Source organism: Gallinula chloropus, assembly GCF_964237585.1.
Source record: "Gallinula chloropus genome assembly, chromosome: 4".
NCBI lineage: Eukaryota > Metazoa > Chordata > Aves > Gruiformes > Rallidae > Gallinula > Gallinula chloropus.
In genome coordinates, this window is record NC_140088.1 from 9,704,390 (window position 1) to 9,731,970 (window position 27,581).

At 38.4% G+C, this 27,581-nt stretch overlaps 1 protein-coding gene across 2 annotated transcripts in view; it reads right to left on the bottom strand.

The window, feature by feature from the left end:
• SCFD1 (sec1 family domain containing 1) overlaps nt 1-25,562 on the bottom strand; it is a 45,869-nt gene extending 20,307 nt beyond the window's left edge. The window contains exons 1-15 of one of the 2 annotated variants that reach the window (XM_084262930.1): nt 25,522-25,562; nt 21,643-21,713; nt 20,689-20,777; nt 19,677-19,767; nt 18,728-18,850; nt 17,490-17,577; nt 14,324-14,413; nt 11,867-11,922; nt 10,841-10,926; nt 9,918-10,017; nt 6,770-6,909; nt 6,393-6,483; nt 5,972-6,045; nt 4,700-4,781; nt 1,401-1,497 (exon numbers count right to left, since the gene is read on the bottom strand). In XM_084262930.1, coding sequence (XP_084119056.1) covers nt 1,401-1,497; nt 4,700-4,781; nt 5,972-6,045; nt 6,393-6,483; nt 6,770-6,909; nt 9,918-10,017; nt 10,841-10,926; nt 11,867-11,922; nt 14,324-14,413; nt 17,490-17,577; nt 18,728-18,850; nt 19,677-19,767; nt 20,689-20,777; nt 21,643-21,713; nt 25,522-25,552 — 1,309 coding nt within the window. In that variant the 5' untranslated portion in view covers nt 25,553-25,562. Of the gene's footprint in view, nt 1-1,400; nt 1,498-4,699; nt 4,782-5,971; nt 6,046-6,392; nt 6,484-6,769; nt 6,910-9,917; nt 10,018-10,840; nt 10,927-11,866; nt 11,923-14,323; nt 14,414-17,489; nt 17,578-18,727; nt 18,851-19,676; nt 19,768-20,688; nt 20,778-21,642; nt 21,714-25,521 lie in introns of those variants that run through there. The other variant, XM_084262931.1, reaches the window with a different exon arrangement.
• Between the last annotated feature and the right edge of the window lie 2,019 nt (nt 25,563-27,581).

Sequence of the window (27,581 nt, forward strand, 5' to 3'; positions counted from 1 at the left end):
AAAAATGCATAGAAAATGTGGATACAGTTGACAAGTTTGATGCAGTAGGAAACACTAGGTAGCACAGTCACTTCTGTTTTCACATCTATGATCACTCAAACCTAAGAGCTGAAATGAAAATAGTACCTTACAGTTAATTCTGAACAAGGAAATGGACCCATCTGTATTGATGCTTAGGAAAAGTACAGGCATATATATTCTTACTAGCTTCATGTTAACTGTGAATGTCTATACTGAATTACAGGTTGATGCCTGACATTAGATTTTCTGCAAGTCTGTTAGTTTCTAAACTTTATCTAATACGAGATCTGTAAAATTTTAGCTCAGACTTCTACCAACTGTGTACTCTTTCTTCTACTGCCTTTTGATTCGATAGCACCAACACTAATAAAAGATTATTTTAAGAAGTCAGCAAGATCTATATATACTCTTTCTATAAATATGAATCAATGTACAAACTCCAAGCAGACATTATGTCCAGTACGTAGCTACAGGACTACACTCATAAGCATGCACTAACAAAACATTTTCTTAAAGAGCATACTGAGAAAAAAGCAGAAACCCTGGGTCTCTAAATGCTTGAGGTTTGCCAATATACTTGCCAATATGCAGACAGGCCAATGCTCATAACTTAAGTTTTACAATCTTGCTCTGCAGGTTGTTTTGTTCCAGCCAACTTTTATCAGGTCATACTGAAATCTGTCAGAGGGTTATGACATACTCCAGGTTGAAATGAGGATTGATGCTATGCTACTATGAAACGCTGAGAACCCATCTGGTCTCAACCTTCTACAGAACGAATCCTAGTGACTCCTGCTAAAATAGAATCCAGGTATCACCCAGTGAGTAAAGCTTTGTTATGTTTGAACTGTCTACGAAAGAGAAGCCAGAACACATTGCTCTTAGTCAATGAGAACAGACATGCCACAGCTGACTCTCTCAGTGAACTGGCCAATTTAGGTCTTGCGTCCTTTTTCTCCACATTCATCCTTTTCCTAACACAACCAAGAGCTACCTACATTACAACCCCATAACCTCACTGAATTCTATGAGACACCCATCCTCATTCTGCATGAGGTATGTGTTAAAAAACGTGCAGTAGCACTTTAAAGAATCAGTACTGTTGAGACCACACAATTTCACTCTATACTAATAAACACTGGAAATGCACAAAAGTTGCAGTATTTTGACCCGCAGAGTAGGGCTGTCAAAGGTGCCAATAAATATTATTGGCATACTAAATGCTCTAGACTGCTATTAAAAATAATTAAAAAGTTTTCTGTACAAGTCTTGCACAGCTAGCCAATAAGCTCTGTACCAAGCCAGATATCCCAGCATTGGTACAGATTTGTCATACATCTTAACAAATTTTATAACAAGTTCAGATTTAAAGTACTCACCATCTGGGTCAGAAATCATGTCCAGAAGAGATTTATCCAGAGTGGATTTGGTCATTATTTTTTCCTCATATTCAAAATACACATCCAGCTTTCGACTCTGTTTAGAGTTAGAGTTAACATCTTAATATTTTGAAAGAGGAAAAAGCTAGGGGTCAGGAGCTAAACAATCCTGCAGATTCAATTAAAAAGACAGCTAAGAAGAGGTTCTTGTGGGTGCCAAAGTGGCAAGCAAGGTGAGGAATGACAATGATAAAATCAAGATGCATTTACATTTACAGTTATTCTGTCTCTACTGCTGCTATGACATCTTGTTCCACATCAACCTCATTCAGGAGACCCTTCTGGCTGCCAATTCAGGGGTAAGATCTCTTAAAGCACTACACTTCAGCTTGCTTAGTCTTTTTTTTTTTTTTTTTAATAGATCTGTGAAAGCTTTGAAGTCAGCATCTCTACAAACAGGCTGTTCATAAGCCAAAACTGGTTTTATGGAAAACTATTGAAGCACCTGGGAATCTCTACCAAAGCACAAAATTCCTTCTTTTTTAAGCAGAGAAGCAGAACTCACTGAAATCACTTAGAGAGTGATTTTTGTAAGGGCTTGCAGGAGACTCTCCTATCCTCCTGATAGTACAAAGGTTCTTCTTTTGAGAAGAAGAGAAAAGAATTTTTCTATGAAACTACTGCAGGGAACTTCTCAAAGGTACTGAGAGAAAACAACCAGAAATACCAGTCCCCAGAATGAGTGAGGTTTATCTGGCAATTTCAGTGTGCTCCTATCAAGAGAAATAGAAACTCTGCAAGATGGCTAAAGTGGCAGCCACAGCCAGCTCCCTTCTACTGAACTGCACAGAATGGTGACAGAAAGGTCACTGTAACTGAACTCAGAAAAAGCTGACTTTACTGGAAAGTTTCTCAATTACCAGTTGTGAACTACAGAAAACCAGCCTGGACCACTGTGACATATGTCTCTATTTCACAAACACATAATGTTTCTGTTCACATGGTAAGAGAAAAATGTAACAATTTAAAACAGAGTAGTTAAAATAGTGGAATTCCTTTACAAAACAGGAATTTGAAAATTTGAAAGGCTACTGGAAATCCCAATAACGGATCTCAGGCCTTGAAATCAAGCCAAACTGGAGATACATTATAAGAAATTTATGTAGGAATTAAAAAAAACCCTAAATCAAACAACTGTAAATAATCCAAGATAGGTAACAATTCACATAAAAATCTGCCACTTATATTGGTATGTACAGAACTCTAGCAAGACGGTATCTGATCTACCCCCCTCTCCAAGTGATCATTTTAGAAAAGTGTACGTGTACACCTTTTTATATGCCACAGTGTAACACACTTCTGTAATCCTGGTATTCCTATGAGAATGACATGCAAAGATAACCATTACTTGGAACTCTAAAGCAGCTAGAAAGATACCTATAATTCTAGTCCTAAATCTGTTAGGTACAAGTCCTTCAGTCACCAGCTTCTTCAGAGGAAAAACAACCAATGTAAAACAAGCATGCAATTGTTCTAAGCACTGACAATAAATACTTGATGGTTCACTTAATGAAAAAAAGTGATGCATTCCTTCCATTATTTCACTAAACTCTCAGATACGCCAAAAAACTGCCAGAACCCCTAAGTATGTGATTAATTTCTGGTTTCCTCTTGCTGTGTCTTAGAAAATGATCCAAGAAAATGTGGAAAGCAGCTGTAAACTGAACACTAAAATAAGACCACGAGAAAAATGAAATTCACTTAGTATATCTAAAGCAGGTCTTGGTGCATTCTTTGCAGATTCTTGTATATGAGAAAAATGCCCAAATACTTAATGTAGTAAAAAACCAAAATGGACAATGCAAACAGTCTAATTTAAAGCATGATTGTGCTTCCAGATTACTTAAAAAGTGAAAATACAGTGGTAACCTGAAGAAAAGCATAGTGCCTCACTAGCTTATTACCCAGGCACTACCCAGGGCTAGTGGCGTGCTGTAGCAGAGGGCCCCGACAGCTATTCCTTCCACCTCTAGGTAACGTAAAACATGCTGCTACCACCTAACGGAGATCAAACAAGCGCACCTGACTCCAGTCCATGGCCAAAGGACACTGGCAATCAAAACTGATGTTACTGCCATTCCACACCCTGCTCCAAAACCTGGCTTCTGTCCAACAAATAATATGTAAATACTACTAGTGTAGGACTGCCATTACCATCTCATACCATCATCCTACCTTTCTTAGAAAAGTGAATTTACAGACAGGGGATCAAATAAAATAGTGACATTGTCCCTTTCCAGTGGTATTAATGTACTGCTTTTAAATTGCCAGGTATGAAAATTGACATGTCTAATACTGAAAAAGCACAAAAACTAGTGCAAACATAGACACATACTTTTATGTCCTCCCCAATTTTCTAAATACATGAAATGGATTAAAATTCAGAATGAATCCATTATTCAATTACAGTACTTTTTTCGAAAAAATCTGTAGCAGCAATAACTGAGAACAGATTAGTATGCACTTTACAGATGTTAAGGATAGCTTCAAAACACACTGCCTTCCATGGGTATATAAACAGCATGAGGTAAAATTTTCTAACCATCCATTTTCAGTGAAACTTGGTGCTTGAAACAATTTCAAAAGCAGAATATCAGTGTTTTTGAAAGCCTCAGCTATTAATTCCTATTCTCATGCTGTGTAAACACATCCACCTTTCAAGTTATCCTCATAGTAGTAACCATAGCCTTTATTTGCTCCTGAAACCATCTGCAAGTTCTCTGACACAAGAGCATCAGACAAAAACAGGAGAGGACAAGCATCCTTCTGATGTGCTTAAATTATGCACATGATATCAAACCCAGATCCTGCTGGAAAGACCAGTTTAGTAACCAGCAGCATTCTTGCCACACCTCTGGGCATCACTTTTGTTGGTGAACAGAATACAGAATTCTTCTGATAAATACGTACAGAGCAGAAAATTGCTCATCCTGAAGCCATAACTTATTTTAGAAAGGTTTCAATCCAGAATAAATGTTGTGACCATCACAAAGAAATGAGAGTATACTAGTAAATTCTGATAAGAAAAAAATGGACATGTTTGCTTGGCTTTCCATGAAGAAGCATTCAAAATCTGCTCCCTCTCACCCTTCAACACCAAGTAATGTTATACAATGATGGCTGTAAATGGCAGCACAATTGAGAAGACTCACTTTCTTATTTTACTTCACCTGCTCAAATGTATTTCTCCAGGTAAAAAGCACTACTGATAGAAAACTGAAGCTGGACAGCAATCATACCTTTATATGCTCCAAAACGGCTGTTGCAACATTTGTATGAAGATCAATGAGCCTCTTCTTTTCCAGAAGTTCTGGAAGAGAGCTGAAGAGATTAAATACAAACTAACCTGCTGAGTTGCCTAGTTCGTTAAATTGTGTATTATATACAGTCAGTAAAAAAAAAATTACAGAATCACAGAACAGTTTAGGTTAGAAGTGAACTTCAATGATAATTAAAATCTAAACCTAGAAAGTAGGATTAGAACTAAAACATGACAAAATATAGACGTAATGATTGTCATAACAGAATGACATTCTCCACATGTAAAGTAAGAAAACAGGTTTTTACCTTGACTAGCAAAAAATACACAGAATGTGGGTAATTTAATATTCCTGTTGAAAGCTTGTGATCAACAACAGATACATGCCCTGCTTACCTAAGCAAATAATCTACTAGAATCATAGCTTATATAATCAACATTTAGTTCATATCTGATACATATGAAAGTGTCAACATCTGCCAAATAATGTATGTCAGATGATATTAAATAATAGTATCTGTCAAATTGCAGAGCCTCTGGATGTCCTGGAATTTGTCACTGGTGCTTCTGCATACAGCACAATTCTCTATGCAGGACCCAGGACTGAAATTTCTTCTTTTGTGAAATGGGAAACTGAATGGTTAACTTTACGTTGTAGAACATCTGTTGCTTAACATGGGGTGATCTACATGACTTTCAGTGCTGGCACTTGGGCATCGCGTGTGTGAAAGGCTGCTCAGGTTCTATATACTTTCACATCCAAAAGCACCCTGGACAGTCAGTGCCTGAGAAGGCACTTAATATTGACTGCATGTCCTGAAGAACCCTGAATTTAAGCAACTGTACTTTGTTTCCTCCTTTAAGCAATTTTAAAATAAATGTTATCTACAACGATTGGCCATTAATGACCTTACAGCTGGAAGGTGGTTAGTACTGACTGTGTAAAGAACTGGAGAAAAAAAAAAAAGAAAAATATGACAGATTATTCAGCTTTGCTGAGTAAGTACTCCAAAGCCACGTGTAGAGACTGTTTACACACACACACATGCTTTGGAAGTTACACGGGCAAGTACTTGTCTACAACACTGCATTAGACTTGGCCAGAACTGCAAAGCATTTACACTACTACTGAGCTAAATAGCCTACTTTTAAAGCTATTTATTTCAAAGGACATTAAAAGTGAAATGAAAGAATTAGAAATGGTTCTAATTATTCCCAAATAATTAAACAATAGGCATTAATGATTACTCACCTGACAGCTGAAGTCAGCTTTGCAGTATTATCAGAAAGCATACTTATTGCTCCTTCATCTTCCCCTTCTATGCCCTGGGTTTTGGGGACAGGTTTGGGAAGAGGCATAACAATAATCATAATAAATACAGAGATCACACAGGTAAATGCAGTCAGTACCTTCAGAACCAATTTCTGCATAATGGTATTAATGTCTGGATTGTGTTTTACAGTTATTATGGAACCTAAATAAATGTAATACCGAGAAACACAAGAAATTGAACCTTTTCATGAGATACTCTTAGTCCTACTTTTAGGACTGTATTGTGCCTAAAACTCAGCACGTGCTGACAGTTTTTGTGAGTGAGGTGACCGAGTGGGGTGCTGATCTCTACAAGTCCTATTATGCTTTACATAAAGCATGTGTAGGTGATAAAACTTACCATAATACTTTTAAGTCGTTTGACTTCATCTTCTTGTGCTCTGTAGGATTCCAATTCTTGTTGAACAGACTCAGCTACCTCTGGAAAAGGACTAATGCAATACTCTGCATTAGACTCAGTTAAATCAACAAATTGAAACACTAGGGACAGACAGGTTGCACGATCAAGACAGTAATGAAAATGTTTTCATAAATATCAATATGCAAATTATGTAGCAGTATAAAATTACTGGAGACAACGACATCTTACTGTAGGTTTACTTAAACTCTCTAAGATATATTCACGGATTTCAATATTTTTAGATAATTATGGTATGAATAATACTTAAGACTTTATATTGACTAAATTAATATGAACTCTGTGCCTATATAGCTTACCTGCCCTTATGCTTTTGCCAGAATTTATCTGATGCAGTTAAATCATAGGACTTCTTATTTTTTTTCTTCGGTCTAGCACCTGCTGGTGAACTTTCCGTTCCTGTGGATTCTTCCAAGTTAACTCTATTCAAATGGAAATCCTAAAAAATGAGAGGAATCTTAGGTAAGTATGTGTTTAATTATTTAATCAGATTTTTATACTCTACATTCTAGACTATTTTCTAAAAAATATTAACACGGCTATTTATTAGAATTTCCTAAGAGGGCAGGAAACAGTTTAGTAACTAACTAGGTAACAACAGCAATGTAAGAACTCCAAAATTACTCACACTTTTAGAAAAAACACCAAACAAAGCAACAAATATTAAGCAATCTTCTGACACTGAACTCTGAACACTGTTTTCTGTATGGAAAAATAAATTATTTAGCAATAACTGAGCTCTAACAACTGACCAACTCTTTGAAGTAACAGAAGTTTCTGTGTCACAGACAAAATCCATGTTGAAAGCTGAATTTCACTTACACAACTAGAGCAAATGTATCAAAGCTGCAAAGAAGCCCATAACATCAGCAAGAGGAATATCCACAATTTAGCTACACCGTCACAGTTCTTTCCCTCGTTTTAAACACTACTGAAATAATGCATGATAAAGCAACAGCTTGCAACAAAGCTGTTATTTCTCTGTGTAGCCTTTCTTCTTCCACAGACGCACGAACCCTGAAACTACATCCTTCTGCTAGATCACACAATTATGCTCACATAGAACGTCAGCACGCTTCTCTGTACCTCTTCTGCTTCTTTCCCCCATTACTTTTGACATGGACAGCTCCACATATGTATTCCTTTTGGTTTCCGACACAGACTAACAAGTCTTACTCCACTTGATGATTTTATTCGAACCCTTTCCAAGAACATTTAAAATTTCAAAGGTGCTCTTTCCTTGGCAAATAATGACAGAGAGACTCAGATCTTCAATTATACCAAATCTGCCACAAATCTTTTAAAATAGGTATTTTTTTCAGAAATAAAACTCCACTTTATTGCGCAGTCTACAGAACTCGATCACTGTAAGTCAAACTGTTTAATAAAATTTAAAAATGTTTCTAGTTAGCCCTTGGCAGAGTTCACACTTAAAATTTAATACTAGAAATGATCCTAGCCAGAATAGACACGAAACCAAATAGCTACTCAAAAGAAGCACATGCAGTCAATGAGCACAAACCTCATCTTACAAGACATGTTTAATGCTTTAGCAAAAAAGTATTTTTCAAGTATGTATGTTCAATAAAAACGTAACAAAAAACCCCCATTTGATTGCAAATGCAGCTGTGATTTTTAATGGAGGTACATGTTTTGGCTCAATTTAACTCACCAGTGACCTGTGTTTCCAAGTTTGTTTTGGCATTTACAAGGAGTTTTACCAAAATGATTCCTATTGATCAGTGGTCCTCCTTTCACCTCCCCATTTTGTCTTTATAGGGCTTTCTATCCATGCCTCCCATTTTTCTGTATCCACTCCTGAAAGGTTTTTTTTATTCAGAAATGGGAGTCTCTTCATACAAGCCTGTTTGTGTGTAGAAACACCACCATTATAATCTCAATGGATGCAGCACACAACTTTGTGGCTGGGTTAGCATTTAGTTCAACACCCCACAGAATTTCTGGACTACTGTAAGTGAGAGCTTAAATGAAAATAAAATTTCTTTGAAAGTACAGTTTACATGATCATCACTCTGGTAACACTTTCATGTTTACAATTTATGGCCTTTTAAAAGGCTGCTGTGGTTATTTCATGGAATATTATGGTCAGTGCATGAAGAACCTGGCATGCTTACCTTAAGGTAACTTGACTGGTTCTGAAATAAAACTTTTGCCCTTGACGTGGAGTCACAGGCCACTTGGCTACAACTTCACTAGACAAATTCATAATTCTACCAATTTAGTAAAAATTTAGATGCAACATTTAACAAGTTGTTCCAGAGAAACTACTGGAGCTTGATGCAATACAGACAAATATCCAACAATCCCTCGAATCACTGGTTGGCAAACTGAAATAAGTGTAGACCTTGTACAATAGCATTTACACCTGTAAAAAAATTAACTTTGGGTTCCATCCCCTGCTCTGTCACTGATTTTCAGAAAAAACCTGTAGAAATTCAGTACTACTATTTGCAAGTCTCTAACCAGTTCAACAGTTACTGGAGAAAATACAGTGGTTTTTTTCATACACCCCTTTCCTAAAGAAACCAGGCCAAAAATGGTTTGTTTGTAAAAAGCACATTTAAGACCAAGGGATATTTCATAAGCAGTGTTTACATAAAATAGAACTTGAAAGTGTCCTAAAACATCCCATTAGTGCTAAAATGCTTTCATTGTGACAAGGCAAATTTTTGGATAACACTGTGTGTACGGCTATTCAGTTCCCAAACAACTTTGCATACAAACACATATGTGCATACCTTAAGTATTCCCCTACTAGTCTCAATAATAAAACCAAGATATTTTGCAAAGTTATATCAAAAAGCCTTAAGGTACTCCTATCTTCAGGCTGAGCAATTTTCTGTTATGTATGTATTTATCATAAATCTTAGGTAAAGAGCATTTGCTTTCATTCAAATACATTTCTACTACTGGCTATATAAAATAAACTTGAGAAAATAAAAGTGGTTTAAGGCTATCTGAATTTTTTAAAAAGGATTAAAGAATCTATTTTGGATTCGTCACAGTAGGATCATATACCACTTGTTATCTCAATACTGAACATCTGCACCACCTCGTGGAGAGAAACAGTAGTAGGTAGACACCAAATACTGAAATCGGTTTAAAAACTCATTAAACTGATTTATTTTTCAAAAGCGAATTGCACTCAATGGAATTTGGAGTTTACATAACATAAAAGATCATTAAACTGAACTACTGGAAAAAAAAGGAAGGATTTCTGAATTACCTATTTTTTGATAATCAAGATTTCAACTTTTTAACCAAGTTATTACATTCCAGAGAAAAGCTTTCAAGTTGTTTTTTTCCTCAACAACTTCCAAATAAAACAGACAAATTTCAGATTGAGAGAGAAGCTGATATTAAGCTTAATAACAAACTCAGTGAAAAAAAAAATAGTTGTAGTAACAAAAAGAGTTATATTCTTACCAGAACATCATGCACTAAAGCTTGGTATGTCCACGTATGGTGTAGGGGAGTTGCTAAATCTATGTTTCTGTCAACAAGGACCAATAGGGGCCTTTGGAAGCTGAAAAGATGACACTGGATTAGTACTTCTGTAAAACATGTTTAGAAAATACCAGTAACATCTTGAGGGGTATCAGCCACCTTCTACATATTTCAAGTTAAAAGCCAAACTGCTTACTGCAGAATTCCCCAAGCCACCTGGGGCTGATGACTGAGAGAAATTCCATTAATCACTATCTTCGTATGTAATGATAAAAAGATTTTCTTTTCCCACTAAATGAAATTACCAGTGCATAAATATTGAGAAGTCAAAACACTAAACATTAACTGTCCTTTTAGGCATTAATATATCTTTGTGTGGATAGACATTTGAGTTTCAAACAACTGAGTGGATAATATTCGACCTTAATCCCCATTATCAAACTCAAATATAAAGTCTCCCTTTCAAGGGTTTTTCAATTCATTTTTCTCTTTGCTTGTATATGAAGTTCATAAAGAAAAAATCATGAACTTCTGAGATGTATTGTGGTAAATCCAACAATACTCAATTTTGTAAAAAAAGCAGACGTGCCTAGATGTCTTTGCTATGGCTACATGGAAACTTTACAGTGAGGATGAGAAGGCTGCAAATTTACAGAACGTTGTTGCAACCATTTCTCTTAAGTACATTAACCCTACAGTAAATGTGACGGCTGAAGTTTTCAAACCAGTTGTGCTAATCAACTGGAAAATTCCTTTAAGAGCACATAAATTCTTTTAATACATAATTTGGACCAAATTCTTGTAAATACAGTTTTCAGTACAGTGGTCACTTATCCTAATGAGATATTTCAGGCAACTGATATATGTAAAATAAGAACATATAGTTATTACTAACACCATACCTGAACTGGCCAGCTCCAAGTGTGTCACCTGTAAAAAGACTGTTTCTGGCATCTCTTAGATTCTCTCTGAGCTTTTTATCTAATTTCTGGAGGGCAGGGAAGGAAAAAAACCAGCTTTTAATAAAACATCAAAAATTATCAACACGTAAAGATTTATTGTGCTGTTTTTATAGTTTCTGAACATCTTAGCTGCAAGAAGTCTAGGACCACTGCACACAGGAAAGAAAGAAATATCTTACTTCTATTTTATTCCTCCAGCATGTGTATCTATACCCAAGAGTACACAGAAGATGTTTCCTTTAGGCCCACTAATCTCCTATGATGCAATTAGCACCCTCTTCCTAGAAAATGCCCAAAGAAAATACCAGTAGGAGGCACCAAGAGAGAGCTAGAGCAGAAACAGCAAATTGGGCTGTCAGACACTGCCATACTGCGTGTTCATAAAAAGGAGATTATCCTAAATATGAATACACGCACACTGAATACTTAGGTTTAATCAGCACTATGGCTTCATTGACAACGATGTGAGGAAGATGGAAGAAATGAAGCACAGTGACTCCTAACGAAGACAGTGCTGTAGTGACTTTTAGTTGTGATTTAGTTTGGTAATTTCACCCCTACTCATGATCAATTTCGAAGTCAGTTGCGTTTGATGCCTTGTACTTAGAGGGTTTCCCAGTAAGATAAAGACATACAGAAAAACCCGGTGCAGGCAGCCGATTTTGAAACTGAGTAGGTATAGCTTGTAGCTGTAATTATAATGCCCACCAGAAAATCTCAATAAACTCTAGATTAGGAATGATTATTCATGTTTAAATTTCTCATCAGCTGACTCTATAATATTATCATTTCCACACATGAGTTCCATGGAATTGAAATCAGAAAGAACTGGTATAGCTCCTTTCTAGTTTTATTTCCTTCATAAAGAAAAGGATACAATGACACTAGACTGAGTATTGAGAAAAGTAAACAAGGTTTTAAGAAAGTTTTAAAACAATGATACTTGTTTAGAAAATAGCTTCTTACCACTGCCACCATTTCAGCTGCAGTTCCTCTTGAGCATCTGATTATAGGAATAGCTCCTAATAAGAGATACATTGACTTCTACTTGCATTGCAATTTTCAGATTGTAAGTATAAATTTCATAAAACAAATTTTGAGTAATGTTCCAAGATAAAATTTTTCAAGTGGACAATACAACTTACATTAAATTTGTCTTGTGCTGTCTTTATCTATGAAACAAAGCATACTAGATAGCAGTGTTTAATAAAGTTTTACAAAAGTAAGTGAATATCTCACACAGGAATTTATGACAAGTACAGTGTATAGTAGAAAGACAGCTAATGTGCTCTGGAGGGGGCAAACTACTTCATACAGAAGCATTAAAAACTAGTTTCAAAAAATTAGAAGTCTCTTGAAAACTGTAATAATAAGCCCTATCACATCACCATCACAACATATCTGTAATAACGCTGCAGGGTAATGCTTTTTTCAAAAGTACATTTTCCATTGGCTTTCAGACTTCAAAATCTTTAGTGACTGTTTCTTACTTATCTAAATATGAAAATTCCAATACCCAGAGTTTGAGTTACTGAGTAATTAAGCAATTTAATTTGTATTGTGATGACACTTGAAAGAACAGAACAGGTTCAAGGGAATTTCTCTTGAACAGACTGCAATCCCCAGAGTGATCCTGAGCTCCCCTCATAGGAATGCTATCTCACACCAAGTGATTTCTGTGAGAACTTAGATTAAATGTCATCACAATGAAAAATCTATGAGCTAAGCATCAAGAAAACTCACAATAAAATAAGTAAATTTAACATAATCTTCCTCTTTGTTGAGTTATTTCAGTTAGATCTTTGCAGGATTTGTGTCAGGGGTTGGGTTCGGTTTTTGAGAGCTACAAATCCAGACTCAAAGCACCACTAATCTTCCTTGCAAACTAGGATTTTTTTAAAACAGTGTACCCAAATGTAGTAATGCATTTTGAGAGGAATGGTGTTTTTGGCCTATCCAGATTTATTTCTGACCACCATAAAATCAGACCTGGGGAAGCTAACAGAGACATGTCAACAGGAGAGCAGATGTCTGAGAACAGGAGCTTGTCAGTAATTCCACGAGATAACAAACTGCAAGAACGTTAGCAACTGCCTAAAAAGGGACAAAGTGACTGTGTAGCCTCAACCATTTATTAGCAATAGTGAGACACATGAAAAGAGCATCTAACCAATAGCAATGTAATGTAACTGGTATACTGATATAGAAACCTACATAAGCTCTGTGTGTGTTTCAGTGAAGGAGCTCAGCACTTCATCACATTGATCCAACTTAAGTCCGCAAAACTTCGGCTCAGGCTAACCAACACTAGCCCCTGGGGTAGCAGCTGCTGCTGCATTAAAGAAACTAACAAACTTAGGCTGTTGGCTGAGTAAACAAACCAATGCTACATCTCTTGCTCTTAGTGGCCTGCTTACTGATGTAGATAGTGGGAGACATGCTGCTTTGCAAAACAGAGCTGCTGTTGATTTCTTGCTTTTCCCACATGGGCATGGGTGTGTGTAAGGCCTTTCAGGGTATGTGCTGTATCAGACCACTCGGAATTGATTCGTAAGAGCATTGATTTATTGTGGCAACAAATGGTGAAGCTGAAGTATGAGAGTAGGTGGCTGTACAGATGGTTTAACACCTTGGGAATTGCTGGTTGGTTCAGAGATGTTACTAAGGCTGGATTTGTCATCCTACTGATAATATTGTCTATGCTCATCACAGTACCTTATTTGATTCAAATACTTAAACAACTAATTAACAAAGCCCTTAATTCGGCTGTTTTGCTTGTGCAAAAAGAAAAAGAGGGAATTGTGGGAGCTTGGCTAGTTGATCAAGGCCACAGCTACATGTGCTTGCAAAACAGCCTTTAGAATTCACAAACAAGGGACTGAAAAGGTTGGGAATGAGAACCTGTAATGAGATCTCATGGTACTTCGAAATTCCACTGTGGTGATAAAGACCTGATACAGTGCAGATGGCCTTTCCCCCCCCTATTTTGGCTCCTAGTTATGTAACCCTCAGATGTATATAAGCAGCTACTGGCTTGAATAAAGTGAACTGATTACTTTTAACTGTATTTTTAACCATATTGGTGTGCGTCTCTCTACACTTCCCTGGATATAAATTATTTTCCAACATCTGGATTTTGGACACAGGAACTCGCAACACCCAAACCTTTGCATTTCAGTATTATTCTTCCATTGATACTGAAGATTAAGACTTAATTTCCATGCATGACAGCCTCTATTGTCTTTTGCAGTGATGCACAGCAATACTTTGAGAAGATCATTAACCCACCCCATGAACTATGAAGACTTCTGTCATGGATCTAATTCTGCCTTTGATTTTGTATGTAAAATCACTAAACTTCTCGGTATGTCATTAAATATGGATCTTTTCTAAAAGTAAAACATGCGGAATATGAAAACTTACCAAGTGTAACAAAAAAACAGAACAGGCTATCAACAATAGTGTCCATTATGGTTTCCATTTCTGTGTCTGTTATATCTGGTCGGTTAATGGCTAAAGCAATGTGGAAAAGAGTTAAGAATAGTTAATGCCACTTCAATACTGAGAAAGCGATCCTCTTCTTACCCAATGACTGTTAATAGCTAACAGCTTTTGTTGCAGAAGAAATAAAACTGTGAAATGCCTTGCTTATTCTTATCTTTTTTGTTGTTGTTTTACTTTGAGCAAAAACTCGGGAGAACTTCATTACTGCTCACTGAATAAGGTCATACACTACAAAATCTTCTCTAATTATTACCAGCAAAGTATAGTATAACTTCTGCATTCTTAAAAATGCAGAAAACCATGTTATGAAACAGAATTTGAAAACCATTTCTATAACATAAAATTCTAAAGAATTATTTGTGTATTTTAAAGAGAACGTCAGCATGCTGCTATCTGTATTTAAAAATTCGAAATTCCATCTCCTGTAACAGACATACAGGAAGTAACAGTTCTCCTCTTTTTTTTAAAAATAAATTTACGGTCAGTCTCTAGGTTAGGGATCATTCCCAAGTTCTAAACCATTTCACACTACAAATAGAAAGATTTCCCTCACAAATTTAGGTCAGAACAAGAGTTGTGCAGCAATGTTTCTATAAAATAATTAACAGTGACAAGAATGTAACAGCCAACAGCAAACATCAAACTTAATCTTATCACAGGTCTGAAGTCAAGCGCTATATCAGGACTCATGCTATAAATCTCATACTCCTTTGTTTTATTTTACCTTTAAAAATTTCTCATATAATCACCTGCCTTATGCTCTTTCTTCAGAAATTTTAAGAAGGGTTGGAAGGAGGATCTGGGGAACTACAGGCCTGTCAGACTGACCTCAGTCCCGAGGAAGATCATGGAGAGGGTCATCTTGGGAGCTATCATGCAGCATATGTGTGATGGCCACTGGATCAGGCCTAGTCAACATGGGTTTACAAAAGGTAGATCCTGTCAAACTAACCTGATCACCTTCTATGACAAGGTGACCCATTTAATGGGCAAGGTGAAGTCTGTGGATGTGGTCTACCTGGACTTCAGTAAAGCCTTTGACATGGTTTCTCACAGCATTCTGATTGAGAAACTGGCTGCCACTGGCCTTAACAGGTGGACCCTCAGCTGGGTTAAAAACTGGCTGGATGGCCGGGCCCAAAGGGTGGTGGTGAATGGAACAAAATACAGCTGGAGGCCAGTCTACAAGTGGCGTCCCCAGGGCTCAGTACTGGGTCCAGTTTTGTTCAACATCTTTATCAATGATGTCAGTGAAGGGATTGAATGTTTCCTCAGTAAGTTTGCAGATGACCCTAAGCTGGGAGGAAGTGTTGTTCTGCCTAAGAGTAGGGAGGGAGAGGGATCTGAACAGACTGGACCGATGGGCTGAGACCAATGGGATGAAGTTTAACAAGGCCAAGTGTAGAGTGCTGCACATGGGACATAACAACCCCATGCAGTGCTACAGGCTTGGGGGAGACTGGTTGCAGAGCTGTTAGACAGAAAAGGACCTAGGGTGTTGGTTGACTGCAGACTGAGTATGAGTCAGCAGTGTGCCCAGGTGGCCAAGAAAGCCAATGGCATCCTGGCTTGTATCAGAAATAGTGTGGCCAGTAGGTCTAAGGAAGTGATTGTGCCCCTGTACTTGGCATTGGTGAGGCTGCACCTTGAGTACTGTGTCCAGTTCTGGGCTCCGCAACATAAGAAGGACATTGAGGTCTTCCAGTGAGTCCAGAGAAGGGCAACCAGGCTGGTAAAGGGGCTGAAGGGCAAATCCTATGAGGAGCGGCTGAGGGAGCTGGGGCTGTTTAGCTTGGAGAAGAGGAGGCTGAGGGGAGACCTTATCACCACCTACAACTACCTGAAAGAGAGGTTGTAGAGAGGTGGGTGATGGTCTCTTCAATCAGGTGACGGGAGGTAGGTCAAGGGGAAATGGCATGAAGTTGTGCCAGGGCAGGTTCAGATCAGATATTAGAAAAAAAAATTTTACTGAAAGAGTTGTCAGGGCCTGGAACAGGCTGCCCAGGGAGGTGGTTCAGCCACCTTCCCTGAATGTGTTTAAAAAAAGGGTAGATGAGGTACTTAGGGATATGGTTTACCTTAGGACAGGAAGAGTTGGATTTGATGATCTTAAAGGTCTTTTCCAACCTTGTGATTCTGTGATTAACTTCAACGCTCGTATTATTAATAAACCTTCCATCTCAAATTTATGTGTGGGCATAATCTTTTCTAACTTTAAAGGTGTTTTTTCCCCCCAGCTTTTGCCCTCTAAGAACTGATGGATTAATTTAGCAATATCTATCAGCAACTATACTTAGTAGGTCAAACTTTTTACTAGGCTGCCAGATTGACAGCAGCCATAGAAGTGCACCCTCACCATTTTTTTTTATTCTGAGTTAAAGATTCTGAAGTATCAGCAGCAAGAAAGGCCAACTGTTCCAAATATCTCTATTCTTATGTAATGACAAAGCTTTGAAATTAACTGGGGCTATCATCTCCAGCTTATGATCTTCAGTTTCAGGGGTGAAATTACTTTATTTTCACTCCCTTGCCTTTCTCAATTTTAAAATATCATTCCCTCCTCATTAGTATGCTTATAGTACTCATTTTTGATGTTCTAGTAATCTGCACCTTTCTTGCTCTGCATTCCTTGGAGTAACCTTCCAACAGATCATTCACACAAAACCAAATTATTTTACTCCTTAAGAACTGCAGAAGGGATTATGATTAAACAGCGGTGCCTAGACTCAGCAGCCACCCACAATGTCTATCTACATGGGTGAACAATATGATTTTTTCTCCTATATTTTTCCAGGTACAAAAAGCCCTACTACTCATATGTCTGTACTGAAGTTTTGGTTTACTATATTTGTTATTTAAAAATATATAGTTATTTCTCAATATTAAGTATCCATGTTGTAAAGAGGTTGAAATTATTATCTAAGAACTGCTTTCTTTGTGACTTTAAACTACACATCTAACAGATTATCCTGAATTCTGAGCAGATCAAGGCAAAACAAAACCATTGCCTGATGTTAGCTACAACTTCAAAAGTAAACTTCAACTTTAGACATTTTGGTATAATCTTTATACAAAATTTACATACCACGATATGAAACAAGATCCTTGTTTTGGTTACACAATACGAACATGTCGTCTTCTAAAGTAATAAAATTAAGATATTGATCAAACACCTAGAAATCAAGGAATAACAGTCAGAACAGTCCAGAGTGAAGTCCCCCTGAAACAAACTAAAACTCATCTGTGATTTGTTGCTTCTTCTTTTTGAACCTTTTACAGAATTATTTATGAAAATAAAGAAATGCAACATATAATGTATGAATTAAAAAGCCTGCATTAGGAATTGAGTGATAACATAAAAACTTCAGAGCACCTGAAAAGGGGTGAAAGAAAACAGTCCAACTTCCAAGTCCTTCTGCGGACATGTTTATAGTAGCCAATCATCATTGAAAAAGCAGATACGAAGGACACTATATTATTATAGATTCGCTTTTTATAGTATCTACATAATGAGAGAGTACAGCTTAAGAATTCGAATCTTTCTGTAGCAAACCTGTACATTCAGGAAAAAATTAAAGCTCTCTATAGCATACACTGTTAATGGGACATGACAACAGAAAAACAGATTTGAGAAACTTAGTTCACGAGTACTACACCAATTTATTCCTCCTGAAGACCTAAGGCTTAAACAATACTAGTAGTTTTCATTTCACAACAGCATCTTTCTCTCATGCCAGTAGTACACCCTAACAGTAGTGAGGAAAAGTGAATGTATTAAAGAATATATGAAAAGAATTAATGATTTGCACTTTTTTGGTACAGGCATACAACAAAAATAAGAGGGTACGTACCTGACACCTGCCTGTAAATCATAAAGGTATAGGAGCATACAAATAACAGCATGTATGTGTGAAACATCCACCTCTACAGTACACTATTTAAAATGACAACTGTACTCACATCAGCACTTTTCACTGCATTTAGGAGCTAACACCCCCACTCCACTAGATACATGCACTGGATGCATTCATTGAGCTCATGAGATTGAGATTAATCTGAAAACACTCTATTTCCCCTCTCATCATTTAGCACAAAGGTCTTGCAGCACTTGGACTTCTGATGAAGCTGCATTACTGCAATGATTGTAGATTCCCTTTTTTCCCTTCAGTAAATCTATGCCTGACACTAAATCTAGCTAAACATGTATTTGGTTCATGATTCAGTCAGAAAAGGTGGTGTATGGCACTGAAGTGGCCACATTAGAATGCAGTAACACCTGTAACGGTAGTATTGTTAGCATGAGAGATTGGGGGATTTTCTTACCTTAGCAACTTGAGTTACTGCATTAGCACCTATGGCAGCATTTGCAATATCTTCCAGTTTACTTCTTGAAATGGCAGAAATAAAGTTTAAATAATAGGATTCGTAAAGCTGGTTTCGAAGATCCTAAAAGGAAGGAAAAACACAACCTTTTTCCTGAATAAGTACTAACATATTTCTAACTGAAAAACATTCTTACTTTGCTCTCTGATGTTCCATTTATCCGCAGTCAAACTAAATTTTGGAAGTGCTTAGCTGTCTGTTCAGAGAGCCCTGTATGCAGTGTTTTGAGCACCTAACGAGATATAAGTAACCTAACACAGAACTGCAAAAACCAGGTTATTAAATTTAAGCTACGAGACGGCAACTACTACTCCACACCTTACCACTGACTAAAATACCCTTTACTCTTCTTGCTTCCTTTGGAGATGTCCACCTTTCATCACATTCTTCCAGAGAATGTGAAAAACTGAGGTTAGCCTCGTCCCAGCCCCTGACTCAAAGCAGAGTCAAACAGAGCAAGAGGCGCAGGATTGCATCCAGCTGGGTTCTGAACATCTCCAGAGATGGAGAATCCACAAACTCTTCAGGCAATCTGTTCCAGTATTCAATCACCCTCATTAAAAGAGCTTTTTCTTATTTTTAAATTGAATTGTCTGTATTTTAATCTGCACCCACTGCCTCTTGGCTTTCCAGTCCCAGAAGTCTCTCTCTGAGACACAGAAGCCATATTTACCCTTCTGCTTTCTGGAAAGTTGAAGTTTTGGATGTCAAAAATTTTGGGTAATATTTTTATGACAAATAGGTACAAATATATACAAAATGCAAGCAAAGGTGTTCATTCAGACACGCATGAGAACTAGATACAGAATGGTCACACTCCAGTGAGCGCAACATTACTTCACACACTCTGGTGCATCCACTCATTTGAAATACAGAGCATGCAAGTTACCTGGCACATTCTGTCAATATTTTCCTCTGTTGGCATTACAAAGTAAACAGCTGGAACATCTGGAATAGCATCCCGATCTGAATGCAAAAGCCTGAAAGAAAACATACACCTTTAATGTGTTCCTCCTCAAATCTGCGAAAATTATAAAAGTTAAATGACTTCTTTGTATAGACATATTTAATTTCCTACAATTTCTCATTATATTTAGCTAGATTTTAGCAAGAACAAAACCTGAAAAAATAACAAATTTGCATTTGTGTAATTTTGCCTGAATGGACTTATAGAGGTCTCCAAACTTTATTCAAAACTTCAGAAAAGGCTTTGTAAATCTTCAAAAATAGATGAATCCATTCAGAAGAAGGTAAAATACTGCATCCACAAGGTTCGTATACCAGTTGTTAATTGTTGACATGATAAAGAAATCTGCATATCTCACACTATTAAACTTGCCTTTCCTGCTCATTAAAACAAGCATTTCTAGCTTTCACTTAATAAAAGTCAATTAACTTTTGGAAAAAAAAAAGTGTCTTCAAAGATCCTCCATGACTACTACCACAGTTAATGAACGACAACGAACTAAATAAATGCTCTCTAGAGAAAGAGAAATGGGAAATCTCTTTAACAATTAAAGATTCCGCATCTTTGACAAGACACAACTAAAACTGATGTGCAAAAAGACAAGCAAATATGCACAGTCCCATGAAACAGTCTGTGCCAAAATAATTTAAAGATATATGAAAACAAGAGGGCCTTATACAGACAAATTCCCAAAAACACGTACTGGGTAGTTCTTATTTTTGAGCTGGGGTCTCCTCTACTAAACAGTGTTTGCACTGATCTTTCCACTCCCTGATGCTGAATAATATCACCTGAGTTTAGAAACAAGTCAGGGTATAACCTTTATTTCAGTAGTTATTCATTAAATAATTTTCAATGTTTTGTTTGTGATTTTAGGGAATATTAAACAAAGATCTTTTTATTAAAAAAAAAAAAGCTGAGGTTTTTTACTTACAGATGCAAAGTGATCCCCATATCTCTCAGCTCTTTCACTGACAGCAAAGGTGAGATTATATCTTGGCCAAATCTGTCATAAATGAGAACCTGAAACAGATACATGTCTTTTACAAAGTGCTGCAAAAATTGGATACAGTAGAATACTGTTGATACAGAAATTCAGGTTTAAGGAGATACTGTCCTAATCTGAAAAGTGTTAAATTTTACCGATTTATAAACACATCATTAATTTATCATGGAGTTACATTCCTGCTTACTAAAGCAAAACAAAAAACCACACAAAAATATTTTAAAGAAACTCAGTGACAAAAGGAAAGAAATTCATTACTTCTCTGTCCTAAAAAACATCAGTCAAACAGGAATCTACTGTCAAAAATTTGTTACTGTAAGTGCAGACATTCTCTGGCTGCATTGGGGAGGAAACAAAAGGAGAAGCACGGAGGGAAAAAAAGGAACTAGCAAAAACAAAAAAAAAAGAACACAATGGATGAGAATGGATGAAGGGACAGAATATATGCAAAAACTTCTCACAAATTACTTTTTAAAGCTACTAAATGTAGCTTGAGTTCATCTTGTCCTAAATTTAATGTTAGCAAGAATTCTTCCCTTTTTACAGGCTTCTTTTTGGCTCTGTGAGTTCACCTGTGAGGTGAACGTAAATTTCTTCCAACAGGCATCAGTAAGACCTAAGTATATTTTAAAAATGCCCCCCTTGGTTGCTCATGAAAATACTGCCTGAACAATCAATCATTGAGCCTTCAAGCAGCCGGTATTGCAAATATGTATTTTCCCCAGCAATTCTGACATTTGGTACTGTATATTCATAACACACAGGAAAAATACTGTGAACAAGTTAAGAACATAAAGATACTCCAGCTAGTTAAAATCTGTAAACCTGAACTTATTTTTGAGTGCTATAAAATTCTGCTGTTCCTCTTCAAATAGTTCTTACCTTCCACACTGGTTCTCCTGTGCTGTTTTTAACAGGAGGAACATTGAAGTTCAGCATACGTTTCAAAGCCACTGGAAAATAATGCAGAAAAATGCTTTACTCTCTTTATCCTTCAGCAAGAGAGATTAACTCATTACCAGAATTTTATTGTACATTCCATCTGAGAGGAAAACCATCATAAAATATAAATGCAACAAGTCACAATTTCATTATTTTTATGTAGCTTTGACTGACAAGTAGCACATACCAGCTAGAATTTATGGGCTCTGGAAGACACTGCAAAAGGGAAAGAACCATGTTCCAAAACAGGAAGAAAGAATCTCTCCAGTTATACAGGCTGTATTCGGTTTGCCTTAAAAAGTATTCCAGTATTTTCCTGAAGGTGTATTCTGCATGGTAGGGACTCGTTTGCTTTATTCCACCGACTGGCTTTTCCTACCCCAGGGAAACAGCAGTATACACACAAGTCCAAAAGTATCTTGATTTCACCTGACTAAAACCGATGCACGTTTTGACAACATGGGAAGAAATTCCAGCTTCAAGGGGTACATAAATATCCGATTTGCATCAGGAAAACTCTCTGGAAAATGAATGAGCTTTCATTGAGCACCTTTCCCCAGACCGAACAAGCCCCACTCCTGCATCCTCACCTCACAAGGCAAGTGCTCTAGACCATCTTGGTAGTTCTCTGCTGAACAAACATCTGGATAAACATCTTCTCTGTACTGGTAGCCACAAACTGGACACAGTACCTAGATGTGGTCTCCTGGGGCTGAGCAGGAGGGGATAATCACTCCCCTCGATCTACTGGCTGTGCTTGTATGAATGTCTCAGGATGCTGCTGTGTGGAGGAACACTGGGCTGTTCCTCCAAGAGTCCTCACACACCTTTTCAGCAGAGATACTCTCTTCTGACAGTGTCCTGCACTGTCACCTGTACGTGGCAAGGGGTTCCACCTTTCCAGGTGTGGGAATTGACATTTGCCATTGCAATTTCATAAGGTCACTTCTGGCCCCTCTTGCCCATCTAGGTCCCTCCAAGGGTCAGCTCTGCCCTCCAGTATCTTAACTGATTCCCCTAGTTCGCTGTCACCTGTACTTTGACACTTCCTCCAGGTCACTGATAGAGACTTTAAGCAGGATACAGTCATGTGGTGCTCCAGTTGCTACCAGCCTCCAGGTATAGTATGTCTGATTGATCACAATCCTTTGAGCCTGACCGTCCAACCATTTTTTACTTACCAAGGTCTCCACAATTCCAGCCCATAACATAGTAACTCGGGTACAAGAACACAACCTCAAAACCCTTGCTGATGTCGAGGTAAATGACATACTCTGTTCTCCTGCTGCCTACAAATCCAGTCATTTTATCACTGAAGGCAATCCGGTGGGTCAGGCATGATTTACTATACATATATCCATGCCTGCCTTCTTCAGATGATGAGAAATGTTTTCAAAGAGGATTCAGTCTATGACTAACTCCAGAGTGACACTGGAAGAATTTATTGGTGAAGACTGATGCAAAGAAGGCACTGGGTACCTCAGGCTTATCTGTGTCTACCACGACTAAATGCCTGTCTGCATTTAGCAATGATTCAACTTGTTTTGTTATTAATGTTTTCACTAATAACATCAGAGCAGAAGCTCTTCTCGTTGCTCTTGACTTCCATTGCAAGTCTCACCTCCATCTGTACTTTGGCTTTCCTAACACCATTCATTCAGGCCCAAGCAATGTTTCCATTTTCATCCTTCCTCCTCCTACACCTTGCCTTTTCAAACCATATTACCAACAGTGAAACTTGACCACTGGAGAAAGCAAACTAGCTAGCTGGGTCAGCCTGGAATCCAGACTTCTACTTGCTTAATACTTTTTTTCTCTATTTTTTTTTTTTAACACCAAGCAATCCTGAAAGGTGATTACAGACTGCTTCTGAGCCTTCTCTCCCTCACTGCCAGCAATGCAGATTTCAGCCATACGTGCATTTCTGCGTAAAGCTGCATTGTGATGCACTTTGGTACTAAACATTTAAATTAAAACTTGGAATAAGCTCTCTGCTAAGGAATCACAGAATGTTAGGAGTTGGAAGGGACCCTGAAGGACCCATCTAGTCCAACCCCCCTGTCACAGCAGAATCATCCAAACTAAATCACACAGAAACACATCCATGTTGGTTTTTGAGTATCTCCAGGGAAGGAGACACCACAGCCTGTCTGGTCAGTCTGTTCCAGTGCTCCATCACCCTCACAGTGAAAAAGTTTCTCCTCACAAGATGGTGATCAGACTAGTGCTGTGCTGTGAGAGTCATGACAAACATTCAGCAAGTGCCTCGGTTTCTTTTTTGTTATATTAACATTTACATTTAGGCTGAATACTCTCTGGGGCAAGGATCAGGGTTTTACTCTGCTTGCACAATTATATACTTTGACTGGTTATGAACCAGGATAAAGGTCACAACAGATGGTGCACATACATAGCAATACAAAGACTAAATGACAAGAAGTCTTTTCCTTTTTCTGAGTATCTTTTAGTTGTTCAATCTACTTCCTTGCAAATGACTTCCCTGACGAAAGACAACGTGGGTTCAGTGGTAAAAGCTAAGTGAAATAAATAACAAGGTGAAGCACAACAGCAAAGAACAAAGCTGTGTGGAATAAGGGCTCCAAGACAGTCAGCTTTATCAGAAAGGCATAAAAGTAACGGATTGAAAAGGAACATTAAATATCACTATTAATGGCAGATAGCCACAGGAATGGTTACAGGAAGTCAACTTCTGGTACAAAAATATGATAGAGAATACAAATAAATATTTAAGGTCCACACAGACTCAGACTGAGATTTTGAGTCAGATTATTTTAGACATTTCTATCTGACATAGCAATCTTCTATGTCACCAGAAAGATACTGCAGTTATCAAGGACAAGGCAACAAGATTACAGCTCAAACTACTCACAAAAACTTCAGCAAGAAAGGGATGGAAAGGATGATGGAGGTGACATGGGCTGTGCTTTAGGACTATGTCCAAACAGGTGGCTCAAGGCTCCACAAAGCAGCAGCATCAAGGCAGAGACAAAGCTTGTAGTAAGGTGTAAGGAAGGGGTGAATAATAAACCCTTTAACGCACTAAATACCTCCTGCATACTGATGATATTTTATTCTCAACCTCTTGAGGGTCAGTACATGCTTCAAGGCCCATGCAATTGCCTGCATAGGGACACCACAACAGAAGCTTTATTTCTGCACCGCTAAACTATTTCCCATTGATCCCTGCCACGGGCAGAAAGCAGGCTGAAACGGTGGGAAAGCACAACCGGCTGCCCACGGCCACGGGAAGATGGTACCACTCACATCCCGGGTCGGCGCAAGCTCCTCCCCCGGGGCGATTTCCACACCACGGCGGCACCTACGGCCCCCGTCCCTCAGGCCTGGGCACATCGCCGCCACGGCCGGGCGCACCCACAGCTCCGTGCCCCACGGCAGGGTCGGGCCCCCTCGGCAACAGCTGCGGCCAGAGGTCCCCTGAGCTCCGCTCCACCAGGCCCGCTGCTACAGCGGCAGCTGAGCGGCACCTCAGCGGCCACCGGAGTACGAGGAAAGAGAAAGCCGCCGATCCGTTGCCGGAAGACCCAAGCCGGGTGAGAGGGCGCGAATCCCCCGATGGAGACGAGGCGGCGCGGAGACGCCCACATCCCGCCCCGGGGCCCCGCTGAAAGCGCGGAGCTGGGGAGGGGAGGCAGGCAGGCAGGTCTCACAAGCTCTTTTCCAACCTTCTGATTCTGTGATTCAGGCATCCTCGGCTGCAGCGTGAGGCCGACCTTGCTCCCTGCCTCGGGCAGGACAAGCTACCGCGCTGCGCGCCAGAGCCCGCGAGAAGCCGCTTACCTGTCTGCTTCTCCCGGATACCGGCCGCCATTTTCCTGCCCCGCCACACGGCCGTGGCGCGGCGCCCCGCCTACCGCCGCGTACGCAACCGTCGGACGACGTGGCGGCCTGTACGGCGTGAGGAGGCAGGTCCCAGCCGGCCTTAGACCGGCTCTGCCGCCTGCGGGGCTTTCGCTTCCTAGGCTCAGCTCTCCGCCCTCGCCGCTCAGAGGTAGCCCCGATCTCGGGGAGTGGCAATTAAGATGTGCATCTTGTGATGTAGTTTGTTCCCGTACTTTGCACCTGCCGCATTAGACTGAGCAAAAAGTCGCATTAAGACTTTTCAAGAGGATGTAACTAAACACTGCCTGGAAAACAGCTTACACGCAAGCAGGGGCGGTGTGAGGCACTTCTTGAACCAGGGGCCCTTTTCATGTAGATAAACAGCTGAGTAAGCCCCAAATCAAATTTGAGTTACAGAAAAGGAAAGGTAGCATACAGAAACACACAGCCTTCCTCTGGTCCTCACAGCAGCAATCCTCCCTTAGGCTTGGGCAAGAAGGGAGCATGCTAGAGGTGAATATAAACCCTATTAAACCACCAAAAAAAAAAAAGGTACATACTTATTTCATGAGAAATTTAACCATTTATTGCACTTTGAACATACACATGACAGTTATTTCCCACAATTACTGATTATTTCAACACTGATGCCACACCTGTTAGGTATAATGTTGCCTGAAGATGCAACATTCCAGGCACTTAATCTGAAGTTCAAGTTACAGCTAAAAGTATTTACAAAATTACACTTTCTTCCATACTATTCTAATTAGCATACATTTTAAAGCCTCATTGCTTACACAATATGAAGTCACAGGTTTGCATGGGGTTGTTTTTTTTTCTTTTACAAACATTAGATTTTCTGTACAAATATAATTTGACATTTGCAATTTCATCCAACGAGCAAGTCCCTTAAGTAAAAAAAAGTTTCAGCTTTAAAATGCTTTACCATATAATACAGAATCAAGATAAACTTTAAAAGCATATTTTGTAGCCTGAGTTGCATTTCTTTCCATTTGATGAGACTTTTTCAATACTATTTTCAAAATGCACATGCAGATTATGCGTGAATTAGTGACTAAAACTCTGCTCTACATTTTAAACGTACTTCTCAAAATCCTCAAGTCTTCCAAACCCAAGATTGAACATCTTAATGAAAAAAGTCAAAGCTACTGTACACGATGATTTAGATGAAGTATAAACAGATACTAATTTTGTCTCATAAAGCAACTAAAAATGCTAACAGCTTTTTCAGTAAATGCCCTTTGCCTGGGTGTCAAAGTCACCAGAAAGTCACAGAAAGTGACTTTGCAAGTTGCAGAAATATTTTTTTTAAACATAGATGTAAAATACTTCAGGATTTTTTTTTTGTTTGTGCTTTTTTAAGGAGACCATACTAAACCCACTAATACTATTTTACAAGTTTACTAGAAAATGATCACCCTAGAAAATAAATAGCTTAATTCATGTGCTAATTCCAGATGGAAGCCTAGGGTTTGATGTGGAAACAGCAGGGTGAAGGTCTTTGGCTCAACACAGAGGACTGCAATACTTCTCTTGCGGTCCTGACAAATCTTACGAAAGATGTAATTTGTATAAAAATAAATTTAATTACATATACATTAGCAGTTGTGTACTAATTGTCCTTGTGTTACTGAAAGCACCACTCATTTACCCAATTTCCAGATGTGACTCAGGTTAAAGATTTTAAATGAAAACTACCCAATAATACTGCACTTCAGTGACCCACCGTATCAGTTAGTTAAATACCTGATGGTCATTACAGCTATGGAAATTGCTCTTACAGTTTCCAGATAGAAGAGATCTTTGTTTTGATGGATTGGAAGTCAGCTTATTCAGTGGAATTTTAATGCACAGTTGGAGTAAATTTAATATTGGTCTATATTCAGAAGTGCTGAAAATGAGCACAAGAGAGGAAGTTCTTCTTCATAGTAGCATTTAGCAGTACAACTTGAATATGTCAAGGATTATATTAGAATGCCTATAGAGCTCATCAAGCC